At 48.7% G+C, this 27,640-nt stretch overlaps 1 protein-coding gene across 5 annotated transcripts; it reads right to left on the bottom strand.

Moving 5' to 3' along the window:
- On the bottom strand, nucleotides 1-27,640 carry KANK2 (KN motif and ankyrin repeat domains 2). Of its 5 annotated transcripts, none has more exons than XM_069083034.1 (13): nucleotides 27,490-27,640; nucleotides 25,145-25,307; nucleotides 22,637-22,747; nucleotides 20,610-22,151; nucleotides 14,979-15,149; nucleotides 14,569-14,674; nucleotides 12,337-12,573; nucleotides 10,279-10,366; nucleotides 8,936-9,155; nucleotides 8,206-8,348; nucleotides 4,216-4,416; nucleotides 3,951-4,043; nucleotides 1-2,401 (listed from the first exon to the last, which is right to left on the bottom strand). In XM_069083034.1, exons 3-13 carry the CDS (start codon nucleotides 22,671-22,673, stop codon nucleotides 2,342-2,344), a joined length of 2,898 nt encoding a protein of 965 aa, XP_068939135.1. In that variant the 5' UTR covers nucleotides 22,674-22,747; nucleotides 25,145-25,307; nucleotides 27,490-27,640; the 3' UTR covers nucleotides 1-2,341. The 5 variants fall into 5 exon arrangements, with proteins under 5 accessions (XP_068939135.1, XP_068939139.1, XP_068939136.1 ...); XM_069083038.1 differs by having other exon boundaries at nucleotides 14,569-14,671; XM_069083035.1 differs by having other exon boundaries at nucleotides 27,441-27,638.

Raw genomic sequence — 27,640 nt, 5'->3', positions numbered from 1 at the left:
CACACAGAAACTTTAGATAGCTTTATTCATTTACTTTTTTAAGATTATAAAATGAATACTTTAAGTGTAATACTGTCTTATGGAAATACCAATGCAGGATAGTAAGAACAGACCCATGTATATAACTGAGTGCAGGAACAAAAAACCAAAATGCCAACCTCCACAGCATGCTGGGCCAAGCCAGTTTTATGGGACTGTACAAAACAGATAAATATGGACCTGTCCAGGGAATGGCACATGCCCCAAGGCAAGTGTCTGCCATCTCTAGGAGTTTGAAACAAACATGTGGGCACAAACACACACAAAGACACAAAAACACATGCATGCATTGACACGTACCATTTCTTAAGTGAGAACCAGGGTCCATCACCTTTGTTAGACATCCATCAAGGCATGACAACAGTAGGCCAGAGTCAGGTTCCCCACTACCCCACCCTTTCAGTTTTAATTCTAAAAGTCAAGCAAAGATCAAACCCTTTCCAAGCACCTCACACACAGAATTTATGTTACAGAGAATTTATGTTAACCTCTTACTTAACATGGTCAGTTTGAAATCCCAACAACCCAGGTTAAATCCAGCATAGAAACTCTGATCCTGGGAAAGGGGCCAACATCTCTAGGCAGTTTATTTTCTTTACTGTGCTGTATAAAAAAAAAAATCCAGACTGGCAGGATTTCTGTCTTCAGATCTCTCAATCCCAAGGCAGTGAAATGACTTAACACAAATTGGCTGTGGTGAATGGTAGGGCATATGCTTGGCTGGGGTTTCATCTGCTGTACACCAGGCACAATCATAGGTGAGGAATATGTTTCCTGGCTTAAGGCTTTTCTTCCTTGGGATCACCAAGGAAGAAAGGAAGGAGTAGCTTGTGGTTCCAGAGACAGGACAAGTGGTAGAGGAGCATGTACTTCTATAAACCTGATTTTCTCAAAGTTCTTTTACTCAAGTCACAAAGAATGGAGCAGGGGTATTAAAAAGCTAGCATCTTTTGTAAGCCTGTCTTTCCCAAAGGGCTAGCTGGTATGTAGGATTGCCAAACTGATGACCCTAGGAGCTTCCAAAACACTCTGCCACTGGGCCTTTGCACCTGAGAGAAGCCTGGGCTCACTGGTCACCCCCAAGCACTGACCAACAGACCTGAGTACAGCCTCTCTACCTTTAGGGCATCTACTATTATCTCACCTACTCTCATCTCTGCCTTTTCCATCAGGCAATGTGTCCAGTGAAGTATCTGTAACTTGGGCCTTGTCACTGGATCTAATTTCATCTTCCCATTTGTAAAACTTTCAGGTTGGACAAGCTGACCTTGAAGGTCCCTTGTCTAATGCTTTAAGGAAAAGAGTGCTGTGCTTAGATTCCCAGCTTGGTCAGTACCTTTCTCCTGCCTCTTTCTTGCTCCTCTGCTCAGCTGTGCCATATTGAGGTGGTCCTGAATGCAGAACTCCCTCTGTCCTAGTCTCTGGTGGGATCCTGGGCTTGTCTCCTGGGTCAGACAGGGAAAAGGCAGAAAGGACTGGGAGAAAAGGACTAAGTTCTCCTCCCAGTCTGATACAGACTGACTCCGCTATGCTTGGCATAAAAACATAGATACAAAAAAGAAGTTTGTAAAACACACTTCTGAAGACTGAGGAGAATGGTGTACAGGCCACAGGCATGCAGGCAGAGGGAATGCCAGCCAGATGTGCAAAATCCCATTCTAAACCATGCACAACTTCATAAAACCCTAATATAAAGCTCAAGCTTAATCCTTAATATAAAATTCAGGCTTTAACATAGTGCTTTTTTCTTATTTAAAAAACAAAAAAAAATCTTTCATAACTTCCTCAAAAATCTCACTATTTCAAGCTTATTTCTCTGAAAGAAGGCTCCCTCACAGTTTTCCATAAAACTCCAATGCCTCCTGTGCCCATGGGGCTGGTTGCTAGGCGTAACACCCTATGCCCAGGCACAGAGGGAGCAGAACTCAGTTTCCATCCACAGACATCTTTGCTTTGGCTTGGGTTTGCAAGTTTGGGGAAAAAAAGAAAAAAAGCATTAAGAAATTGCAAACCCTTCCACCTGACACCACGTTCTCCCTGGGTGGCTGAAGCAGGTCTCCAAAGAGTTCACCTGCCCTTTGGACATGGGGGTTATGGCATCAGGCCAAGGTGGCCAAGCAGTCAGGGACACGGGACAAGATAGGAAGATGTGGTATAGGGTTCTGTCACAGTGCTAGCTCTCCACCCTAAGGACAGATGAGCATTCCCAAGTACTTCCTCCTCCTCATCCCTTCTTTCCCTCTGATGGACAGGTGCTGTGGATGCTTTGTGTCCTCTGTCCTGCCAGCAGGTCCTATCACTTCTACTGAGCACTGCTGGATGAAATAGCTGCACTCTTGACTGTCGTTTGCTTTGGAGGACCCTGAAAGGAGAAGCCAGGGTTTGAGAGAGGTTTTTAACCTGTTCATTAGAAATCTTTTGGTTAAGCCTGGTAAGTATAAAGCAACAAAAGAATGATAGGAGCTTAGAGCTGGAAGGAATGACAGCAGCCTAATCTCAATATTGATTCACAAAAAAGCTTTAATCTATTCTATTTTTCCTGACCTCACTTGGATCATCCCTTCTTAGGCAGCTTAGTGGCTCTCCACTCCCAGGTACTCACCCTACTGGCATTGCATGCAGTACTGACACTTGATTGGTTTTAAGCTCTAATGCAGTTTAGCAGTCCTGAGTTTAAAGCATCCACGAGGCTCAGCATTCCAAGATGCTGAGATTATAGACATGCACCACACTATGCTTAGGTAACAACAGTTATCTTGTCTATTCTATATACCTGATCAGAAATTCCATCTAGAATATCCCTAAGCAATAGTCATCTAACCTTTCCTTGAAGACCTCTAATGATGATCTCAGTTACCCCCAAAGGTAGACTTTTATTTTATTTTTAAAGCAGTTGGGGTTAAGTAACTCACCCAAGGTTACATGGCCAGTTGGGTTTTTGTGTGTGTGTGTGGGTGTTAAGTATCTGAGGCCGAACTGATCCCAGGTCCTCCCGACTCTGGGGCCGGCGCTCTTACTCACTGCACCACCTAGCTGCCCCAAAGGTAGACTTTTAGACAGCTTGAATTATCAGGACTTCTTCTCTTACACTGCTTAAGTATGCCTCTTTGCAATTTCTTTCCTATGCTCCTGGTTCTGCCCTCTGGGGCCAAGTAGAAGTCTGGTCCCCTTTCTACAGGAAGACAGCTATCATGTCCTGCCCTTCCCTTTCACCCCCCACTAGCTTTTAAGAAGCTGAGAAATGTCATATATCTGAGTTACTTTCTAAAGACCTAAGCAATGCTATGTGGCACCTCATCAATACTGTATTCAGGCCTATACAGCCTCTGAAAGGGGTGTCAGGTCAGTCTGGGGGTGAATGTGGTTTCTGACCTCAACCCCATGACATAATTCTCATGGCTTTGGCATATATAAGCCTTACACTTCCCTTTAATTATTTACTTATCCATTAATTAATTGACATCCTTCTTAAACTGTCTCCTGTTTTTGCATGTTTCACTTTTTTGGGGGGGGAAGTGGGGTCTGGATCTGTTATTTCATCATTGTGGACAAACTCCATCCACCAATGCAGGCAATTCAAATGTAATTTATTGTCTTAGTTGCTTGAGAGCACTGAGAGTTAAGTGACTTGTCCAAGGTCACAAAGCCAGTATGTGTCAAGGACAGGACCTGAACCCAGGCCCTTCTCCTTTCAAGGCTGGCCTTCAATCCCTGATACCACACTGCCTTCTCCTACCATCTCCTAAGGCCATGTCTACTTCTCCTCCTTGATTTGTAAAGTATCTGACCTAAAGTCTAAATTCCAGGTTGTTTCAGGGTTTAGAATATCCATCCCTGACTAGACTTGAATCCATGGGCAGGAAAAGAAAAGTGAGGGAGAGGAAGACCAGGATCATGAACCTGGGACTTACCGAGGACTTGGCCAAGTTCATGTATGTGTATAGCATCTCAGCGATGTCATTTTGGCCATTGTCAAGGGCAATGGAGAGAGCTGTACTGCCATCCTGAAAGGCAAAAAGTTAAGCTGGGAGACTTGGCTGAGAAAGAAGCATGGCCTCACTCTCCTGCCTTGTGGCAGTCCTCTTAAGTTCACTCTCCATTACCCTAACCCCATGACCTTCCACCCCTCCCCTGGTGGTGTGGGCCCCCACCCCAACAATGTCTTCTCAAACTCACATGGTCCGTGAGTGCTATGTTACAGTCAGGGACAGCCAGAAGCAGGCGAGCAATTTCCACATGGCCATGCTCACAAGCACACATCAGGGCAGTAGAGCCATCATCATCTTGAAGGTTGATGTCAGCGGCACAGGCCAGCAGGGCTTTGACCATGTCAATCCGACCATGGCTGACAGCCAGCATTAGTGCTGTCTGCCCTGCCTGTAGGAGGGGCAGGGATAGAAGCTTTAGTCTCTGAGAAAGCCCTTTGATGATATATCTTTCTATAAAGGGCACAGATGATACATCTTTCTATAACCAACAGTGCCAGATAGAGTTAGGCATTTCCTGGCCCTCTCCCTAGGGAGATGGCTGGGTGAACAGGTGCCGGACTAAGAAAGGGTTTCTTAAGTAATGACATCATAGGATTGTGGAATTCAGAGCTGGAAGGAACCCAAGAAATCATCTAACTGTGGGATCATGGGATCGTCAATTTAGAATCGAGCATGTCTTACACATTACCTTGTCATCATGAGCCCAGGGAAGGGATGTGACTAGCTCCAGTTTATATAGGTAATTGGTGGCTGAGCTGGGATTCAAATCTGGGTCTTTGGACTCTATTTCCATTGTTTTTTCCACTATACCTCCTTGCATGCTCTCCTACCACAGTTAGTCAAACCCCATTCTAATAGGAGGGTACAGGAAAAGAACTCTTTGTCCTTCACGAGGCAGGAAGGATGAAGGGGAAGCAGTGTCTGCCCTGTATCCTGTTTGTCAGTACATTCCCTAGGAGGGTGAGGGTCTCTTTCTTGACCTGTTTGCTTTGCTTGCTCTACCTATTGTTAAAGAACCATAACTTAGAGGTCATCTAATCCATGGCACTCAGAGAAGTCAAGTAACTTGTCTAGGGTACAATACTATATGTTGTCTCTCAGGTGGACAACACTGAACCCTTCCCTGGAAGTAAGGTGAGGACTCAAGGTCAAAGAAGAGGGCTTTGGGGTACAGTCCCTCAGATGAATAAAAATGAGGTCAGTATATTCCTTATGTACATCCCTACCAAGTACTGCCTTAGGAAAATAAAACAAACCACAAAAAACTCCATGCTCTGAAGTTAAACCAATGAGATCAGGAGTACTTAACCTTTGAGTCACGGACCCTTTGGTGGTTGGCAGAAGCCTGTGGACCCCTTCTTAGAATAATGTTTCTAAATTCGTAAAATAAAGGATTACAAAGGAAGGCAGTTATATTGAAATAGTTATCAAAATATTAAAAAAAATTCAGTTTCCTTGAAATTTATCCAGATTCCTTCAGGATCTATGTACTCCAGGTTAAGAATCTCTGATTAGATGTCTTTGCATTTTGTCTGTTTCTACGTCTGAGTTTTCTGATAAAATTGCCAAGGCCAGATCACAAGAGACTCTCTGGCCACCCTTTCCAGTACTGGCTATACTTTCACTCATTTCCTTAAGTTTACTGATTGAGGGGAGTTGCTCCCCATTGCCACTTCCAGGTTCTCCTCCTACCTCCATTACTTAATAACTTCTCCTTGGAAGTATGTACAATCCACATTTTCCGCCCAATCAGAATCCTGGTAGTTGTCTACTGACCTTCAGGGCACTCCCCTGACCTCCTTAACAAGTTCAGTACCTGGCTCACAATCTTTCTCTCCTCCTCAACTCTTGATACTTCCTCAAATATCCTAATACCAGAGTTTCACAACGCATGACCTATGCTTCCACCCCACCTCGGCCACACACATCACTTCACAAATGTATCAGGTGCACATCAAGAATTTTGAAATTCCCTTATCTGACTGTAACCTATTGGCTTTTCAACCTTCCCTCTGCCTTCCCTTACAAAATTCTACCCTTTATCCCACTGTGACCTCCAATGCTTTGACCTCTCCATCCTAGGCCATCTCCCTATGCTAGCCACTCTCCTCTTTTCTCCATCTTGACTCCTTGATCACTCAATTAAACTCTATACCATCCTCCTGTCTTGTATCTTTAGCCTTATCATATCACCGATTATACCCAGCCAAGTCTCAGCCATGAATCACTTCCACCATTTGCCATCTTCCATCCTACTACACATGCTATTAAACAAAGATGGAGAAAATAATGAAGCCATTCTAACCGGATACACTACAAATTTATGTTATATAACCTCAAATGGGTCCTCATTGCTGCTAGGCAATCCTATTATGTCTCCCTTATCAACTCACTCTCCTACTTTCCACAGTGGCTCTTCCAAACTCTTTTCAAACTTCCCATGGCTCCTCCTTCATCCCCACTCTCTCAGCAGGCAATCTTGCCTTATACATAAATTTTTTTTGCTTTTTGGAGGGCATTTGGGGTTAAGTGACTTGCCCAAGGTCACACGACTAGTTTTTGTGTTAAGTGTCTGAGGTCATATTTGAACTCGGGTCCTCCAGACTCCAGGGCTGGTGCTCTATTTACTGCGCCACCTCGCCGCCCCTTGCTTTATAGTTTACAGAAAAAAACTGATGTAATTTGCTAAGACCTTCTTCTTCTCCTCCTCTCCTATCCCTCAGATGCCTTTTGTCACTATCTACTCCTTTACATTCATTTCACACAAAAAAGGTGGTCCTACTTCTTCTTGCCAAGGCAAACTCTTCTACCCACACAAGCCATCCCATTCAAATTGTCTCCTCCAGATTGCCCCCTTTCATCCCCATTCTCTTATCTTCAATCTCTGTCTACTGGTTCTTTCCTTATTGTACACACAAACATGCCCATATCTTAAAAAAAAAAACCTCACTTGATCCTTCTGTGCAACACCCCCCCCCCCATTATTCTATATCTTTTTTTTTGCCCCTTATGGCAAAATTCCTTGAGGAGGCCACCCACAATAGATGTGTCCACTTCCTCTCCTCTCATTCTCTTAAACCCTTTCAATCCTGCTCCCAAGCTTATCATTCCACTGAAGCTGCTCTCTCCAAAGTTAGCAGTGATCTCCTAATCGCCAAACCCAACGGCCTTTTCTTGTCCTCACTTTTCTCTGCAGCCCTTTTGACAATAACCAACCTTGTGTTTCAGCTGAACCAAAGCAAGAAAAGGGCATCAGGCTTGCCTGAACCTTGGTTGAGAGAACCAGAGAGAATGGGGACCCTGAAAGTTCTGGCCTAGGGGTCTGCAGGGGTATTTTCCTTAAAAGATTTGGGAAATGCTGAAAACTCAAGAGAGTGAAGGGCAGGTGGTAGTCACAGTGAAGGCTGATCTCTTTCTGCCTGGGGCGGGGGAAGAGGAGGGGGGGAATTTCCCCATGGGCCAGGCTAGAGAATATCAGCAGGCATTTACATAGCACCTTTAAGATTTGCAAAGTGCTTTAATGTGTTATTTCATTTGATGCTCACAACCACCACAAAGGTAGGTGTTATAGTTTTCCCTATTTTGCAGATGAGGAGACCTCTTGCTCAGGGTCCCATGGTTGGATTTGGACTCAGGTCTTCCTGAGTCCAAGTCTAGCACTCTATGCACTACCCCATCTAGATGAACCAGATGGGAGGGGTGGGGGGGTGGGGAAGTGGGAGTGGGGTGAGAAACAAATGGGAAATGAGAAGGACATGGATTTGAGTCCCAGCTGTGCCACTAACTCACTGTGAGGCTTCCCTTGCCTGGCCTCAGTTCCCTCTTTGTAAAATGAGGGACTTGAACAGGAGTGGGGAACCTGGGGCCTCAAGGCCATGTATGGTCTTCTAGGTCTTCAAGTGTGGCCCTTTGACAGAATCTAAACTTCACAGAACAAATCCCCTTAATAAAAGAATTTGTTCTGTCAAGTCTGGATTCAGTCAAAGAGCCACAGGTGGCCTCAAGGCCCCAGGTTCCCCACCCCTGGCCTTGGGTGGCTTCCAGCTCAGGCATTCTGTGATTTTGCCCAGCAGCCAGTCAGAGGGCCCAAAGGCTTCCATCTGGGTCCTGTCCACCCCCACCCACCCCCTGAAACCTCCCACCTCATCCTCTAGACTCCTGTAGGATGGCTGTGCACCTGGCTGGCTTTGAAGTTGACATTCCCAAGTCTGAGCAGCTGCAGGATGGTGTCCATGTCTCCCTCTGCCCGAAAAGCTGCCAGCGCAGTCAACATGATAGCCGTGTAGCCAGCTCGGTTCTGTTTGTCCACATTGCAGAGGCCTAGGGGGAGTAAAACATCAATGGACCTTGGGTCCTAGGCAGGCCACACAGATCCCCATCCCCTTCTCCAGGCCCCCAGGGCATCAGGGGCAGGCTTCCAGACCGGCCTGGCCTCCAAGAAACCCTTCTGTGTTTCATCTGCCTCATCCCAGGACTACAGAACAAAGAATGTAAAGTGTAAGCTCCCTTAGGGCAGAGGCCTTTCCTCACTAAATCTTAGCAGACTTAGCTTAATAAATTCTGGTTAAATTGTACTGAATGCACTCCCCTCTCCAGATGCCTTAGTAATCTGTAATGAACTATTTCTGAAGCATTTTCTACCTCCCATTTGTCTAGACCTTAGTGAACTGTGTCTCCCAAATACAAATAGCACCCACACTGAAGAGTTATTGTCAGGATCACATGAGATCCTATGTGTACAGTGCTTGGAGTTCGGAGCCTGGGCTGGGCTCTGTGGCTAATGACCACTTCTGAGTCTGTTTTTGAATCCCTCTCCTCCAACTGCCCCCCCCACCCCCACCCCAAAGGAAGCCTGGGACAAGACTGCTCAGAGCGTGCTCTTTCCTTCAGGGTGCTGATAGTCTCACCAGTGTCCAGCAGCTGCTTGACCACGGGGAAGTTGGAGTGGGACACGGTGTAATGCAGGGCAGTGTTGCCATTGCTGTCAGCCATGTTGACAATGAACTCCAGCAGCTGGGGCGACATGGCCCGGAAGGTCACCATGTGCCTGCGGACCACCTCTGGGTGTGCATCCTTATGGCAGGACAGCCTCAGCCACTCCTGAAGCACTGTGCCGTAGGCCACTTTCTGGGCATCATGGGGTGGGGGAGGGACAGAGGGTGGAATGTGACAGCATCAGACAAGGAACTCAGGCTCCCTCCCACCCCGCTTGGCTTGGGGCAGAGCTGTGCAGAGGAGCCAGGCCAGGGTAGGCTTTGCATGGGGGGAAAATCTCTTAAGGGCTCATGGGATTTAAAGGCAGGAGAGACCCTGGATGTCTTTTAGTTTATATTCTTCATATTTCACATGGTAAAACTGAGGCCCAGAAAATGGAGGGGACTTGACCAGGTAGTGAGTAGCAGGTGAGACCCAGTACTAGGCTAGGTCAGATTCCCTGGGTCCCTTCAACATTTAATAGTGCCATGCATGGTGCCTCCATGCCATGCCCCCCAGCATTTTCCCCTTCACAGGCCCAAGGAATATAGGATTCAGAGTTCTAGTCCACCCCTCTCATTTTATACATGAAGATAGAGGCCCATGGAGATAAGTGCGTGCCCAATGAAAAGAAACCACAAGACTTACGCCATCTTGGAGCCACCTTGACAGTTAGGACCACTGAATTAAAAGGAAGGGCCGCTAGGTGGCGCAGTGAATAGAGCACCGGCCCTGGAGTCAGGAGGACCCGAGTTCAAATATGGCCTTAGACACTTAACACAAAAACTAGTCATGTGACCTTGGACAAGGCACTTAAACCCAATTGCCCTCCGAAAAGCAAAATAAATAACTAAATCAAAAGGACACTCACAAGCAAAATTATTTTAGATATGTGCTTCTCACATAGTCCTAATTATCCAGGTTACTCCAAGATGAAGCCTTGTTCCTTGTTAACCATGCTCACACAGCTAGTAAACCTGACACCTGAGATGTAAGCCCAGGCCTCCTGATTTTAGGCCTAGGTCTCCTCCCACTGCACCACATGCCTCTCTCCTCAGCATCATAAAGCCTCGGAGCTGATAGGGATCTCAGAGGTTCCCAAGGCCAAATGCTTCATTCTACATAAGGTCAAACCAAGGCCCAGAGATAATGTGCCCAAGGTCACCCATCCTTGGCAGAGCCTTCACTGGGATCCAATCTCTACATCTGGGCATCTGTTCTCTGGTGCCACAGTCCCTTCCCCCACACCAACCCCTCTACATGTTGCCCTCCATACCATCTCTTTCTCGGTGAGGGCATCTGGACTCTCCAGGTATTTCTGTAGGGTCAGACAGGCAGAAATGAGATCTGCGCTAAGCTCCAATCTGGCAGGATTGAAAGATTGAGGCAGAGTCAGAGAAAGCCAGGACTATATTTCCCAGCTGGGCCTATCTAGGGACATCGTGACCCCTCCATCCCTTCAGAAGGAGAATTTAGGGGACAACTAGGTGGCAAAGTGAATAGAGCACTGGCCCTGGAGTCAGGAGGACCTGAGTTCAAATTTGGCCTCAGACACTTAACACTAGTTGTGTGACCTTGGGCAAGTCACTTAACCCCAACTGCCCTGCCCTCCCCCCTTCAAAAAGATGAGAAAAAAACCTGCAACAGAAAGAGAATCTAGGGATTTACATTTATATTGAGGGGTATGGGACTGAAAGAATGACAGTGGGATTGAGGGAAGGGGAAAAGATCACAAGGGACAGAAGAGCTCGGGAAATGGGATTTTGTTGTTGGGAAGTTGTTGTTTAGTTGTTTCAGTCACATCCAACTCTTAATGACCCCATTTGGGTTTTTTTGGCAGAAATAGTGGAGCAGTTTGCCATTTCTTTCTCAAGCTCATTCTTCTGATGAAGAAATTTAGGCCAACAGGGTTAAGTGACTTGTCCAGGGTCACACAGCTAGTAAGTATTAGAGGCCATATTTGAACTCAGGTCTTCCTGACTCTAGGCCTGGTACTCTATCCACTGTGTTACCTAGTTGTCCAAATGGGATCAGGAATTATAATAAACAAATAAATTTATTTATAGATACACACATGTAAATATATGTATATATGTACATATATGTTCACATGTAAATATATAGGTATATATAATATATTTAATATGTATATAATAAATTTCCATAGCACAACTATCCCATCAGGATGGTAGAACAGAACTAATTATCCTGTTTTGCAGAGAGGCTGCCCAGCCCCAGTCACACACAGCTAATAAGAGACAAAGCAGGTGTGGCCAGGTAGCACAGCGAGTAAGAGCACCGGCTCCAGTGTTGAGAAGACCTGGAGATCGAATCCTGGGCTCAGACACTTAGCACCTACCCAGAAACACCTGGCCGTGTAACCTTGAGCAAGTTACTTAACCCCAATTGCTTAGGGGCGGCCAGGTGGCTCAGCGAGTAAGAGCACCGGCTCCAGTGTCAGGATGGATGACCTGGATCAAATCCGGGCTCAGATACTCAGCACCATACCCAGAAATAACTGGCCGTGTAACCTTGAGCAAGTTACTTAACCCCGAAAAAAAAAAAAAGAGACAAAGCAGTCTTGAACTCAGGCCTTCTGCCAGCCAGATGACAAGCTGCCTATGGCTGACAGGAAACATCAGCTCCTGTACCTAAGCTCTGACTCCTACCCAGCCAAGGTGCCTTCTTAACGACCAGGAGGGACTGGCCTCCACAAGGTGGGAAAGTATGGGAAAGACTCCTGTAGGTCCTTGTCTCTCTCAGAATTGTCTCTGTCGGGGTGGCTAGGTGGTACAGTGAATAGAGCGCCAGCCCTGGAGTCAGAAGGACCTGAGTTCAAATCTAACCTCAGACACTTGACACATTTACTAGCTGTGTGACCTTGGGCAAGTCACTTAACCCCAACTGATCTGCCTGCCCCCTTCCAAAGAGACCAAAAAAAAAAAATTGTCTCTGTCCAGGGGTGAGGGGAGGGAAGGAGGGATTGAATTCAGAACTCAAAACTATAAAAAAAGAAAAAACCCCAAATGTTAAAAACTGTTTTTACATGTATTTGGGGGGAAAATAAAATATTATTTAAGTTTTAAAAAAAATTTATCTCTTCCAGAGACCAGGATCTGATCAACTAATTCCTGCTCAGGGGTAAGGCACTGGGCTTGGCTTGATGTTTACCTTCTGGAGTCTGAATTTTAAAAAACAAAGCTGCTTAGTGACTAACTCTTAGCTCCTGAATTTCCAATAGTGCTAACTGGGGCAGTTAAGTATGTCCATGGTGTGGTTATTATTTCCTGTACTCACCAGCCATGGCTGAACCCACTGGAGGTCCAGTACTTACCTAATTTCATCCTCTGCCTTTGGGCTGGGGGCAGCCTCAGCCACAGGCTCTTTCCTCTGTACAGTCCCAGCCTTGCCTCCCCATGTGGGTTCTGCCACTGAGCCCAGCCCTCTGGGCCGGCCTCCATCACTGGTCCCAGGCAGCCCCTCATTGGCCTCATGGTATTCACTCTCTGTACTCTCATTGTCTGAGAAATTCTCAGCCGTGCTGGAATCCTCAGATGATGTAGATTCATACCTGGAGAGAAGGGAACACAGGTCACGGTGGTCTGTGGAGAGATGGAATGAGAAGCCTCTGGCCCTGGGGCCGTTTGTCTTTGAAAGTTCCACTAGATCCTCTTGCATAGCTCTTGTTTCACCATCCCTCTGCTTCAAAATCTTCAAGGACTTACTACTGCCTGGTAATCACTCACTCACTCAATAAACATTTAGTAAGCACCTACTATGTGCTGAGCAACAGAAGTCAAATCCAGAGTCTTCCACCTGGCATTCTAAGCCCTCTAATCTGATGCCATGCTACCTATATGCCTGGCTTCCCCTCACGTTTCTCATCCCAATGCAGGTTATACCCCAGGCAAACTGGCCTATTCTGTCCTTAAAATGTGTGCCCAACTGGCTTACCTCAACCTTTTCCCTCCTTGTTCCTTATCCCTGGAATCCTTTTTTTTTTCTTTTTTGCTTTTTGGAGGGGGAAGGTAGGGCAATTGGGGTTAAGTGACTTGCCCAAGGTCACACAGCTAGTAAGTGTCAAGTGTCTTGAGTCCGGATTTGAACTCAGGTCTGCCTGACTCCAGGGCTGATGCTCTATTCACTGCACCACCTAGACTTCTCTTATCCCTGGAATCCTTTACCCACCCCATCTGAATACCTCCTGGTTCTTTAATACCGAATTTCTGGATAAGGAAGTCAATTGCTTTGTCCCTTACCAATGCAGCTCAGAAATTTCTGAGATTTTAAACTGAAATGAGTTGCTTAGGATAGAGGTGTCAAACCTATAGCCCACAGACTTTCAAGTATGGTCAGAACTAGATTAAAATGTAATTGGGAAATGTTTAACAAACTAAATAAAAATACAATACAACACAGATAATGTTAGTTGAGGCTTTCTAAGTCCAAAGAGACCAAGAGGGATCCATTTTCATTTGAATTTGACACCAATGGCCTAGGTTACTAAGAGATGAAGACAGTGAGAGATTTGCTACAGGTGGGACTCCAGCCCAGTGCTTCCTGGTTCTAGGGCTAACTCTATCCAGGCTAATTCTATCTGCCTCTCAATAACACTGGGGGTCAGAAATGCCCTGTGATTTTACTGGTACAGGAAGCCAACTCTTTCTACCAATTCAGGTCTGTACTTTCTCTGCCATTTATTGCCTTAGAGACTGCTTACTACCCTAAGAAATGAAATGATTTGCTGCCCAGGGTCTCAGGGCCAAAATCGGTTAGAGGTGAGGCTCGAAACTAGGCTTCCTGATTTCTAGGTAGGTTCTTTCTCAGCACTCCTGATAACTTTTTTCAAAGCCTGGCTCATATGCCACATCCTCCAGGAAGCCTTCCTTGGTCCCTCCTTAGCTTGGTAGTGACCTTCCCCCACCTGGGACCGTACCTCCCTAACATGCTTAAAATAGAATGTTATATATTACAGTGATCTGTGTTTGGGGCTTAATGTTTATTAGATCATAAGCTATATGAGGTCAGGGACTCTGTCTTACCTAAGTTTTATAGGTCTTACTTAAAAATTAGGTGTTTAATAAATGTTTAGTGCTTGAATGAAAAAATAAATGAAGCATCAAGCCAACTGAAGGTCATGGTCATCTCTGGGGACATTGTAGACAGTAAAAGACACTGCATAGGTTTTTCTTTGCTTAGTATGTGTGTCCAGGCAAACTACGGTAGAAATGTCTGCAAGGGGTAGCTTCAAAGAGGAAGGGAACTTCACAGATCAACAATGCTTAATATGGAGAATGTACCACACAGGAGAGACAGCCAGGGCATCACTATGGGCTGTCCATCTGCCTATAGGAGCACGAGGTCTTTGGGAACACCAGGTGTTCCCCTTTCCTTTCACCTGCTTGCTCCCCTCACACTGGTCACTTCTGTGCTCTAGTGATGACACTCCCAGGACAGCTTTGGTGGCGCCAGGACCAAGCCTCTGGAAGAAGGTGGTACTGCAGAGGTCAGGGAGGGAGCTGGGGGACCATCATCCTTAGCACTTAGAGCCCAGGGTCTTTCTTACCCGCCATTGACTCCTATGAACTGAAGGTTCTTCCTGTTGGATACAGGCTCTGTGCTCATCTCCTTCCTCTTCATGATGGACTTGATTCCTGCTTGCAGCAGGGCTGCTGGGGAGAGGGGAAGGGGGAAGGGTCAGAGTTGGATCCCTCCCTGCTCACACCCTGCCGTACTCTGTGCAATAGGGATGGGGATAGGAGGATGGAGAGTGTAGGGTGGGCCACAGTGAAGTCAGCTGGGAAGGGAGAAGGTATCATTCCCTCCACCTTCTGTCCCAAGATTCCTGGGGACCCCTACAATTCTACTTGGCAGGAATGGTGAGATTAAACAGGACAGAGAAACCTGGTACCTAAGCTTGGCCCTTCATCATGTCGGGGCCTCCCCCCTTCCCCAGGCCCTTCCTGTCCTCCTTACCTGAACCTTCCTCAGCTTCCTCCTTCCCACGCAGCACCACATTCCCACTCTGTTCCCTGGAGAAGCTGTGGTTGATGGATGTTCTTCTTGTCTCTCCCAGTGACTGAGTAGGAAGGGTGGCTGCTGGCCCTGGAGGCGCCTCTGAAGGCTTAGCAAGGACCCTAAAGGGGGCTGGAGAAGGGGGGGGGAGAGAGAAAGATAGTAAAGGAGGGTGTCAGGAAGGGTTAGAGATTGGGGCGGCCAGGTGGCTCAGCGAGTAAGAGCACTGGCTCCAGTGTTGGGATGACCTGGGGATCAAATCCAGGCTCAGATACTCAGCACTACACCCAGAAATAACTGGCCATGTAACCTTGAGCAAGTTACTTAACCCCGATTGCTTTAAAAAAAAAAAGAAGGGTTAAAGATTAAAGGAGGGTGGTATCCAAGCATCCAAGAAAAGCAAGGTCCTGTCCAGAGAAGAACCATCCAATTCTCTCTCAGATCTCCCTTTGAGAAGAAGCTAGTTTTCCCCTGGTCCTGAGACATCACTCTACAATGCTGCATCCTGGCTTCAAAACCTGCCTCTGATCAAATGAGATAATATTTGCAAAGTGCTTAGCATAGAGCTTGGCATACAGTAGGTGCTTAATAAATGCTTCCTTCCTTCTCCCTGATGTTTACTACTTGCATGACTGTGGACAAGTCACTTCATTTCTCTCATTCTCCATTTCCTCATCTATAAAATTAGGAGGCTGTTTCTCGAAATGTCATTTGTCGACCCCTGAAAGTCCCCAAGATTCTAGGGGCCAGAACAATTTTCAAAATAATACTAAGTCAAATATGTCTCCCTATTCCAACTGTATATCTGTGTGAGGCTGAATTTTCTTAATATATATCAAGCCAAACACCATGTCACAACAGACTGAATGACCAGCTGTTTTCTATTACGCCTTGCCATTAAAGATTTGCAAAAATATATACAACAATGCTATTCTCTTTTTTTTTTTGTTTTGGAAGATATAATTATTTTTCATAAAAATATCATTTATGTTAACATGTAATAGTTTGTTATTTTAAATGAATTAAGTTAATATGTAAAATATATAAAACATGGAGTTTTAATTTCTAACATGGTAAAATATTGACAGATATAATCCATGTGAACAAAAACTCTTTGGGGTCCTTGATCTTTTCTTTTCTTGGAGGGGGGAAGGTAGGGCAATTGGGGTTAAGTGACTTGCCCAAGGTCACACAGCTAGTACGTGTTAAATGTCTGAGGCTGGATTTGAACTTAGGTCCTCCTGACTCCAGGGCCAGTGCTCCATTCTTAGCTGCCCCATCCTTGATCATTTTTTAAGAATGGAGAAGAGTCCTCAATTTTTAAATGCATAAAGGGGTCATTAAGCCAGTAAGTTTGAGAATTAGGTGATTTCTAAGGGCCCTTTCAGTTACAGGTCTATGATCCTGTGCCTTTTCTCCTTTATAGAGGCAGCTGGTGGTGAAAGCTGGGCCTGAAGTCAGGAAGACCGGAGTTCAAATGTGACCTCAGACACTTACAAGCTGTGTGACCCTGGTCAAGTCACTTAACTTCTGTTTGCCTCAGTTTCTTTATCTGTGAAGTGAGGCCACTAATAGCACCTACCTCCCAGTCACTGTGAGGATAAAATTAAATAATACTACATGTAAAGTGCTTTGCAAACCTTAATACAGTATATAAATGTTAGCTAGTATTACTGCGTCTCCTGACATATACATTCCCTATACCACTAACTTCCTGTCCTGTCTGAACTTGGGGAAAATCCTTTCCCCCTTCTCTGGGCCTCAGACCAGTGGTCTCCAAGATCCCTCCCAGTTCTATGAAACTCTCTAATTATAGTGCAGTGGCTGGAGCATTGGGCTTGGAATCAGAAGGATCTGAATTCAAATGTGGTCTCAGAGTCTTACTAATGGTGTGACCCTGGACAAGTCACTTAACCCTGTTTGCCTCAGTTTCCTCATCTGTACAATGAGCTGGAGAAAGAATTGGCAAACCATTCCAATATCCTTATCAAGACAATCCCAAATGAGATCAGATGTGACTGAAAACATATGAACAGTAATACTTTTAAAACTTTAGTAACTGGTTATAAGTCATCTAGAAACAGTCTATAAGTCACATTTTAAAGAGAAGTCATTAAAGTTTCATAGCTATATTGCAAAACACAGTGAAAAGAACATTGGATTTAGAGTTTATTTCAAACCCTAGCCCTGCCACTTACTAACTACATGATGCTGGCTGCTAGTTCTATCTCTGTCCCCTAGCACTGGGGAGAGATCCTGGACAAGTCACCACCCCTCTTGGCCTTAGTTTCTTCCTCTGCAGAAGGAAGACTTTGGACTTTGTTGTTCAGTTGTGTCTGATTCTTCCTGACCTCATGTGGGATTTTCTTGGCAAAGATCCTGGAGTGGTTGGCCATTTCCTTCTCCAGCTCATTTTACAGATCAGGAAACTGAGGCAAACAGGGTTAAGTGACTTGCTCAGGGTCACATAGCTGGTAAGAGCCTGAAGCTAGATTTGAACTCAGGTCTTCCTGACTCTAGGCCTGGACACTGAGCTGCCCCTAAACAACTCTTGCTTATGACCCTAAATCATTTAACAAAGACCAAGTTTCCTCAGTCACAAAATGGGCAGAAGAGTATTTGTGTGGCCCCCCAGAACTGTTCTCAGGAAACAACTTAGAACACTGTAAAGTCATCTACAACAACAGAACCTAATTTTTTCTGATTACAGCTTGGGTGGGCTCCTCCTCCATACCCCCTGCCCCCAAATCCAGGCACATTAGCCACGAGAAAATTAATTTTGCCTTTAAATCTCTGCCATCTGCTGAGGGCAAGTGGCCTGGTGTTGTTTAGGCAATGAGATAATGAAATAAATCCTGAGTCTAGAGTTCAAGGACCAGAGTTCAAACCCTGACTTTTCGTGCCCCCTTCTCCTAGACTGCTAAATTTCCCTGTCTTCCTTTAAGACACAGCTTCAATCTCACCTGACATAGGCAGTCTTTCCTACACCTGCCCCAGTGGCTAGTGTCCTTCTGTCTCAGATTCACTTCCATCTATTCCACATATATTTTGTATGTCAATGTTGTATTTGCATGCATGTGGTTACATGTTGTCTCCCCTCATTAGAATGTCAACTCCTTATGGGCAGGGACCATGGGTACACTTGTGTTTGGGTCTTTCTTTGTATCCCCAGTGCTTAATCCCCACAGTGCCTGGCACATTTTTTGGGGGGGGAGGGGGAAGGCAGGGCAATTGGGGTTAAATGACTTGCCCAAAGTCACACAGCTAGTTAAGTGTCAAATATCTGAGGCCGAATTTGAACTCATGTCCTCCTGACTTCTGGGCCAATGCTCTGTTTAATAAGCCACCTAGCTACCCCAACCTGGCATATTCTAAATGATTAATGAATGTCTGTTGGTTGACTGACCCAGGGACTGTGGGAAAGTCTTCCATTTCCTCATCTGCAAAATGAGGGGGGTTAGATTTGTGAGGAAGCTTGAGAGCCAGAAACCCTGGCTTCAATTCTTGGGCTCTGTTACTCCCTGGGAGACCTGGGCTAAAGTTAGTGACCTCCTGGGCCCCCATCACTCCATCAGAAAAGGAAAGGTGGCTAACCAAAAGATGACCTCTGGGGTCTTTTCCAGGTGTGGCATTCAGAGGTTCTGGATTATTTCTGTTTTGTCCCTCTGCCCCATCGCATGCCTCTCCCCCTCATCTACCAGCAAAAATGAAGTGCTCACACTAGCAGGGTCCAAAGCACATTCACTAGGAGAGGGGACTGGTCCTCTCTGAACAAAAAGCTGGGCTCCGATTCTCCCTTCTGTCCAGCAGGAGGCAGAGGCCAGGGCTTAGGAGGGAGGGGACAGGGCTGGAACAGATCAGCCCTGGCCAGCTGCCTGCCTTTTCTGCCTGGCATTCTGGGAAAGCAGCCTAGTTTGGCCCAGCCCTCCCAGTGATGGTCCCCCCTTCTCCTCCTCCTCCTCCTCCTCCTCACCCTTCTTAGAGCCTAGCAAGGCTGCTGGCGCCAAGGAGACCCTGGGGAAAGCTGTAGCTCTTTGAGAACCCCCTGGCCCCCGACCTTCTACCCCCCACCCCTGGAAGCCTCAAGAACTCTGCACCCTTCCTCTATCCTCCAGACCACTGCCTGCTCCTATTAGTCATGGTGCATGAAGAAAGCAGTCAGGGGGAGGGTAAAATCACAAATTCATAGGAAGTTTGAGCCAAACCCAGCTGTTTGTGCTTGCCATCCCCTTTGGGCTCTGGGAGTGACCTTCCCTAATCCCTTTCCTCTAGGTAGTCAATCCTCTTGCCTCCCCCCAGGTTCCCGACCATTACTTCATTCTATCTTTACAGCCAGGACCCCTAATTTACAACCTTGGATCCTATCCAATGATGTCTGCCCTCTTCCTAACTGGGTCATCCCCTTTTGGGGGTATCCCCTCATCCTGCATGAAATGGGCTGAAGCTGAAATGGGATTCAAATTTCTTAGGAGGGGGACTTCCCCATTAGAGAGAAGCCTGGGCAGCTATCTCAGAATATGTTTCCATTTGCTTTCCTGCCTGGAAGCCAGGACAGGGACCGAATGACCTCTAGAAGCTGAGGGACAGAGTGTCCTTAATCCAAGGAACTGGTCAGCAGGAACTGTAACCTGAGATACCAGACTATGCTGGTCCTATTTGGGATGGACCTAGAACACAGCTGCCTGAGCCCTAGGTGGTGATCAGGAAAAATACTGGAATTGGGGGAGATGGGGATAAACACACATCTCTCCCTCCCAGAAGAAAGATAAATAAACACAGCTGTGGCTTCCTCCTCCCTCCTCCTCTTCCTCCCTATGCACTCCATCTTCAAAGTGTGGCTTGGTCCTTGCCTGAGACCTGGATCAGGGCAGGCAGGGGCCATGGCCCTTCCCATCCCAATGAGTATAAGATTCTGAGGATGGGATGGGAAGAATGAATGGAAGATGAGGGTCTGGGTGGGCTCCTTTTTCACTCTCCATAAATCCCCAACTATCCAAGGATGCCCCCTACACTCCTACCATCTACCAAGCCACTGCTGTCCTCCCTTTCAAAATGCAGGTCCATCACAGAAGTTCCAAGCTAAAATGGACCTCGGAGAACACCCGATCCAACCCATATCTGAAGGCACTCCCTAAGAAGTAATTGGCCAGCCTCTGCCTGAAGACCTCCAGAGATGGGCAGTTATTCCAGGCGACTTTTAGACAATTCTATGTTAAAAAAAAAAGGTTTTTTCTTATGCCAATTCTCAATGTGTCTCTGTGTACCTCTTAACACTTTTTTCCTAGTTCAAGCTTAGCAGAAGCTGTCCAGTACATGTGACATACAACAGCCCAAGATGTCAGCAATGCTTTTTTCCCTGCCCCATGGCCCCTGTACATCAATATCACCTACACCTACCCTTTCAGTATGGCATCTTGGGCTGACCCCAGGGGTACGTGTTTGGGCCAGGCAGACAGAAATCTGAGTCCATCCTGGTGGACCAAGCAGAGTTAGAAGTACTAAGGCAGTGCCAATCCAAGTGTTTTTTCCAGACTGACCACAGAAATATGACAGCTATGAAGGCTGCCCTTCCTCCACCTCCCCAGAGCTCACCTGCTAGTCCATTGCAGCCAGGACCCAGGCCAGGGCCAGTCTCCTGGTCCTTCTCCCCATCCCGGTAGGGCTCAGTGGTGATACTGATTTTCTTTACCACGTGGAAGGTGCTGGGTGGCAGGCTGGCAGGGACGACGGGAATGACGGGGCCTGGGAAGGTGGTCTCCACCACCTCCCGGGTGCAGTGCACAGCTGGGGAGGGTTGGTTCCAGGCATTCCCCTCAGGACTCCTGGTCACCAGAGCTCGAAGGCCTGCAGGGCCAGATGGCTCCAGGCTTTGGGCCCGTTGGGCTGGGGTCCCTGTGGCTGTGCTGGCAGCAATCTTAGGCTCCCCTTGCACCTGGACCACCTTCACCGTGTCTACTCTGATAGGCCCATCTGGTGGTGGCCAGATCCGGGAGTCACTAGGGGGATACTGGCTAGAGGGTGCTCCCATTGCCTCTGGAAGCTCAGAACCTTCCTGGATGACCCCTGACAGGCTCACTGAGGCAGGGGTGGGAGCAAGGGCTGGTGCTGATGCTGAAACTGACCGCTGCCCCTGGGCTGCCTGCAGTTCCTGCAGGGCTTTCTTCAGCTGTGTCTCCAGCACAGTGATCTTGGCAGTCAGGGCAGCCTGCCCCTCGGGAGCCCCCAGGTCCCTCTCCCGAACCCAAGTGCCTACACTTCTCTGGGTGCTGGCATCCTCTGGCCCCACGCCCACAGAGCGGCTTTCTTTCTTCTCCCTGTCTATGTCCAAATCTGAGAAGGACTCAGCAGCGTCGGACAGGTCCAGGTAGAGCTCACCTCGACCCCGGCTTCCGGCCCCAGCACGGGCGCCGGGGTGACCTAGGAACTTCTGGCTTTTAAGCTGGACGCTGAGCTGCCGCTTTTCCTCCTGCAGCACAGACACCTTGACTTGAAGTATGGGGATGAGTTTCACCTGTTCCTCCAGGTGCCTCAGCTTTCTCAGGGCAGCAGCCATCTGCTCTCGCACATGTTGCAGGTGGCCTGGCGTAGGTGACACGGGTGTGGACAGCCCTGAGGAGCTCAGTGGGGTGCCACCATTGTGGGTGGACAAGAGGCGTGGGGGGAGCCCGGCCCCAGCCAGGGAGCTCGTGGAGCCAGCTGCGCTGGGTGTCAGGCTGCCCAGCCCCCCAACCTGTGGCCGACCACACTCTCCACCTGCCTGGTCCTCCAGCTTTCGGCGGGCATCCAACAGGGTCCTCTCCACACGGGGGTTGAAGCCTCCTCGAGTCTCAAGGGCTCCATACTGTGGGTAAAAGCCTCTGCCGCAGTAGGAGTAGGCTGAGTGGCGACTGTCCACGCTGGCATTCGAACACAAGGACTCAGTCGAGGTCCACCAGGAGCCAGTCCCTCGGGGCAAAGAGCTGAGTCGGGGGCGCCGGTGCACAGCCACCCGTTTCATGGTGTGGCCCTTTTCGATGTCATCAACATATTTGAGAAAGTCCAGGTCTAGCCGGTAGCCATAGGGAGTCTCAACCGAGTAGGGGGGCTCGGGATCCTTCCCTGGGAAAACTGTAGGGGATGTGGGTCCATGCTTCCCTGAAGTGATACAAGATAAGGATACTGGGGTGTCATTTATTTCCTTTCCCTGGGGCTTAGAGATCCTAACATCTCAGATGTTCCACTCCCTCCTCTTCCCATTGAATCTTTCTCTCTTCTGAGAAGCCCTCCTTGGTCAGCCTCACTTAGTTCCAGAGCCCTCCTGGTGCTTATGGACATGGTTAGAACTAAATTCCTTTTCATGTGCTGGATAGGTGGCTTTGGGTCTCCTCCCTTGGACTTGGTCCCCTCCCTGGGACATGGGCTGTATTTCCTACTTAGAAGAGGTTTACTCTTGGTCAGTGTCTAGAGTTCTAAAGAGCTGATCCCAGGGAAAGTGGGGAAATAGCCACAGAGATAAAGGGACTGAGACATCCAGCTTAGGAACAAATGGTCTTCCCTTTCTTCTCTCCCCCTCACCCCAACCCTCTGCTTGAGTATACCAGAAAGTGAGAATGAGGGATGTGAGTGTGGTGGGTTCTGACCTGGGAAGGCAGATTCCATGTGCAGGATTTGGGCCATTTCCTCTCCTTCAGCCTCACTCTTCTTGGGATCACCAGGTTAATGTGGAGTTAGATTCTGGCACCAAGGGCCTCCTGGGGAAAGGAGAAACAGTAGGGAGTCAGAGACTATAAGTGTCCCTCAGGAACCCGGGCAGAGGACAGAAATTCAGGCTGGTAATACTCCCTCCTGCCGACAAGGGTCACTTGACATTCTTCCCATGCCTTTGATTCTCCTCTATCCTTTGAGGACAATCATGAGATGTGTGTGTGTGTGTGTGTGTGTGTGTGTGTGTGTGTGTGTGTTAAGGGGGATGGGCAGAGGGAAGATAGGGAGAATTGCTGGGTCCCTTTCTGGGCCTCTGCTCCTGGGGCTTAAGCAAGGCATCAGGGCACCTGGGCACACCCTGCCTCTAACCAGACCTGCTCAGTCCTGTGCCTGGTGCTGGGTGGGAGGAGGGAAGAAGCTCAGCATCATCCCCATTGGGCAGTAGGTCCATGTAGATATCCTGTATCTACATGTATGTATGTGGGGGGAAAAGCCTGGCAAGCGCTGATCCTGGGGCACCAAAGGCCGAAAATGGGAGCTTTTAGTGGTGTTCATGAAGACATGTCAAATGATCTGTGCCATGGGGGACAAGTGGTTTGAGCCATTTGTAGGGACAAAGAGAGGGGGAGGAGGGAGCCCTGGATAAAGCTGGGTGGTACAGTGGAGAGAGCAGAGGGCTTGGACTACAATTTAGCATTCCCTACTACTTGCTAGCTCTATGACTTTGGGCAAGTCACTTCCCTCCTCTGGGTCTCATTCCCTTTCAGTCAAAACGAGTAAGTTCAACCTGATCATTTCTAAAAATCCTCCCAAGGCCTAAATCCTATGATTTCAGGGGTTGTCTAGGAGTGTCTGGGTGGGGTGAGTGGGGGCTTGGCATGGAGGGGATACGAGTCCTCTGGGTATTGAAGGGTAGGGGGATGTCTCTGAGCCCATCTCTAGCCTGAGGAGGAACATTCCAACAGCTGGCCTGATAAGCTCTCCCAGTGGGGTTGGACCCAAAGCTTGTTTTCCATGGGACTCAGAATTAGTGTTTGTTCTGGCCCGAATGGGACAGATCAGGGTGGGCATGGGGAAATAAGAGGCAAACAAGAGGCGGGTGAATGACCAGATCTTGCTCCTTCCTCACTCTGAAACACACACACACATAGCCCATATTCCACAGGGATAGAAACGGGAACAAGAGGCCAGAAGGGGATGATAGGGCATCTTCCTAAGAAACATAAACTGCCCGGCTGGCCCGCTCTCCCTACTTCTACCTCCCTTAAATCTGTCCTGGACAGACTCCAGCTGCTCCCATAATGCCCATCCACCCCACTCTGTTCAGGCCCAGCCAACTCCCCCCTGCCCCCATTCCCCACGTAAGGGCCTCCTCCTCCTAGAGATGCCCATCTATGGGGAAGCACCTCACCCTGCCCTTCTCCCTGCCCAGCCCCACAAATACAACCCCTCACTTTGGTTGCTCTCACTCTGCCCCAACCTCCGCCATGCCCTGATCCTGCCCCTCCAGGGAAGGTTGAAGCCCCCAGCCTGTCCTTTGAGGGGGCCAGAAGACACCCTTGCTGCTTTCAGGGGACATCCTGGGAAGGAGGTGGTTGTGGAAGAGGGTGAATGGGCATCTGGATGGGGCATTTTTTATTCTTCCAGGAGGATGAGGAAAGACAGGAAGATAGAAAGAGAGGGTCGAGTTCACAGGGAGGCAAAGATACAGAAAGACATATCAGAGATGACAACCAGAGGCAGAAATGAAGAAGAGATGGTGGGTGAGGAGGACAGGCAGCATGCAGGGCCAGTGGGCAGGAGAGAAGTGAGGGAGTGAGGGTGAGAAGGAATGAAGCCTTTCCCCTATATGGAAACAATTTTCTCTAAAAATAAACAGTTTCGCTGCCTCGGCTACATGAGAACTTCCTGCCACCACAGAACAAATCTTGGCTCTGGGCTCAGCCACACCCACCCCAGGGGAAAGCAGGGACTGGGGGGCCTGGTGGGCGGGCAGCTGGGGCTGGGGGGGGGAGAGAAGAGACACAGATTGGGAGGAGGGGAGGAAAGGAAGGAGAAGGAAAAACTCCAGCCATGGGTGGGGAAGGGCCTTGTGAGGCTTTTCAGAAGCCTTTTCCTTGGCCCAAGACATTGTCCTTCCTGGCCAGTGGCAGTTCCTGGGACCCAAAGAAGTCCAAAGAAGCCCTGGAAGGTCACTGGGGGACCATCCCCTCCCAGCCCATGTGTGTGGGTCAGGCAGTCTGCTCAGTCCTGGCAGTGGGAGGCAGAGCTCCCTTGACCTTGCTCTGGGTTCTCGTGTCCCCTGCCTCAAGACTGATCTAAATGCCTGTGGCTGAGGGACAAGGCTCCAATGGACACCCCCCACCTCCCACCCCGCAAAGGTTTCCTCCAACTTTTTAATATCTAAGCCCCTCCTCCCCAGGTCTGCACATGCAGGCCCATACCTGGGACAGAAGGAAAAGGCAGATGGATGGGGCCTGGGCCGGGGCCGGGCGTCTTCTCTCCTTGGCCACACTTTCTGCAAGTCGATTTGTCTCTCCAGGTCTTTCTGTTGGTTTTTTTCTCTGACTCTTACTTTCTGTCTACATTCTCCAGTCCCTCTTGTTCCTGGAACATGGGGGAACAGACTGTTCCTGCTTCCACCAAATTTCCCACCATTTGGGGGCTAGAGAAGAATCGCTGGTCTGTGTCCCCAGCCTTACTACACTTCCTTCTCCCATCTCCTCAATGCCCACATGGGAAATCAGTCTGGGTTATGGGACAAGGGTAGAGAGGTACTCCAGGGTCCCAGTAACCAGACCAGGGGCCTCTGCAGCTTTCCCTTCCCCCACCTAGTGGCCAGTGACTCAGACCCCCAGATGTATGGTGTGATGGGAACAGAAACCAGATGTTGGAGGGGGAGGGGGCTTGTAGGAGCCAAAGGGAGGGGGCTTAAAGGCAAGGTCAGTCTTCTGATCTATAGGACCATGATTTCCTGCCCTGACTCAATGGGGTTTGGGAAGAAATTAAGCTGAGGGAAATGGGGAGAGGAGGGGGAGGGGAGTTGGAACTCTCCCAGAGTCCTCAGTCATTCTGGCACAGAGACATAGAGTGGCAAGGGGAGAAGAGAGACACTGGGGGAGAGAGACAAACAGAGAATTAAGGAAAGGAGGGACGGGGGCTAGGGGTTCAGGGGGAGGAAATTTCTTGCAGGGGCCTGAAAGCACCAATTGTCCAGTTCCTGGTCCTGCCCGCCCCCTCCCTCAATGGGGTCATTCAGTCTGAGCCGGACGGACACCCTGCCCCAGAACTGCTGGACACCCCCTGTCCAGGCTCTTTTTCCACTCCAATGTCCCTGCCAGGCCCCCACACTCCCCTTAACTGTGGCTCCCCCTCCCTAATACTGGATACTCCCTCTCTGGCCAGACACTTCTTCCTACTGGATGCCCCTTCCCTCATCAGAGCCCCTCCCTAGGAAATTGTTACTTTTCGATATTACCTGGACACCCCCTCTGAGCACCAAGATACTCCTTTCCCAGCTGGATACCCCTTCCCTGACCCCCACACTCTCCTCCTCCCTTTCCCAGACCCAAACACTACTCATTCAGCAGAATACCTCTTAGCCAAACACCCCATTCTTGGCCAGATGCCCCTGGTTACCTGGGCATGGATACCCTTTCCTGTTGGATAGCTTTTCCTTAGGTCTACATGTCACTTTCCCTCACTCTCAAACCCTCTCTTTGGCACAGATATTGGCTTTCCAGGTTTGATTCACCCTCCCAGGACATAGATATTCCGTCTTTGGCAAAACGTCCTCTCCCTAAGCCTGGACACCCCCCTCCCTCTGGCCTGAATCTTGCCCCATCCACCCTATACTAGAAATGGGTACAGGGACTCATTCTATCCCCCTACTTCCTGGCAGGATGCCATCTAAACTTTTCAGAGGGAGTGTCCTAGGTCCCCACCCTCTTGGTCTTCTGCTAAATTTGAGTGGAGAGATAAGGGGGAAAGGATAGATTGCAGGGTTGAAATTAGAATACTGCAGTTCAGTTCTCAGTCACGAGACAGTTTCTTCTTCCCTGTTTCCATTCCTTGGATGACAAGCCCGCTCTGGGTCTCAAGCTGGTTCTTTCTAGGGATCAGGCTGCTGAGGAGGGAGCCATGCATGTTCCTTCTTTGCCCTCTCAGCTCCCTGGGCCCTGGGGGACCCAACCTGACCAGGGACTAGAAATGGGACAGAAAGAAGGGAAGGGCTGGGCCTGACCCGTAGCATGAGGGGACTGGGCAGGGGGCAGATCAAGGTCTGAGTGGGGACAACCAGGGGGCTACCAGACAGGATGGGGTTTCAGGGCCTCCTAGCCAGCCTCAGCTAATAGCAAACAGCTGGATCTTACTCCCTCCCCAATTCCGGCCCCAGCCCAGGCCACAGGGAGGCCTCCGGCCTCATCATTGCCTCTTGGCCCCTCAATCGACCAATCTCTCTGCCCTGGACAGAGGGATTGGCCTTTGGAGCAACGTTCACATACCGAAGGTACTTAGAAACGGGGTGGAACAGAAAGTTGGAAAGGAGAGATGAACGGAGGCTTAGGGAGAAAAGACAGAGAAACAGGAGGGTCCTAGAGACGCTGAGGCCAAAGTGTGAGACGCACAATGCACGAGAAAGAGAAAGAAACTTAAGTAGCAGAGGAGAGAGGGAGAGCCAGGACAGAGAAGAAAGATGGAGAGAAGACAGTCGGACACACGAGATTTAGACGCTGGGACCTTGCTCTGAGCTCCAGATGTTTCCCGTTCCTTTCTCCCGCCCGGGTACCTGGCTCGGCCCCTCGCTTCCTTCTCCAGCCCCGACCCGTCCCGTCCCGTCCCGGCTCGTCTGCGCGGGCTTTGCTCTGCTCCCAGCCTCGGCAGCCACCTCCTCCTCCCCCTGCCCGGCTCCGGCCGCTGGAGGGGCGGTGCGAAGTCCA

Source organism: Petaurus breviceps, unplaced genomic scaffold (genome assembly GCF_028583685.1).
Source record: "Petaurus breviceps papuanus isolate PSGF00001 unplaced genomic scaffold, PetGlider_PUasm1.0 172, whole genome shotgun sequence".
Lineage (NCBI taxonomy): Eukaryota > Metazoa > Chordata > Mammalia > Diprotodontia > Petauridae > Petaurus > Petaurus breviceps.
The sequence above is the reverse complement of the archived record's forward strand: the minus strand, read 5'-3'. Positions and strand labels throughout refer to the sequence as shown.

Bases quoted from the DNA above. Each gene is read 5' to 3' on its own strand.
- KANK2 (XM_069083034.1), bottom strand. From the start codon at position 22,673: ATGGCCCAAATCCTGCACATGGAATCTGCCTTCCCAG. The intron at 14,675-14,978 runs GTAAGGAGGACA...CCCTCTCCCCAG, and splicing joins GGAAGCTGAGGAAGGTTCAG to CAGCCCTGCTGCAAGCAGGA. The intron at 4,044-4,215 runs GTGAGTTTGAGA...TTTGCCTTTCAG, and splicing joins ACATAGCACTCACGGACCAT to GATGGCAGTACAGCTCTCTC.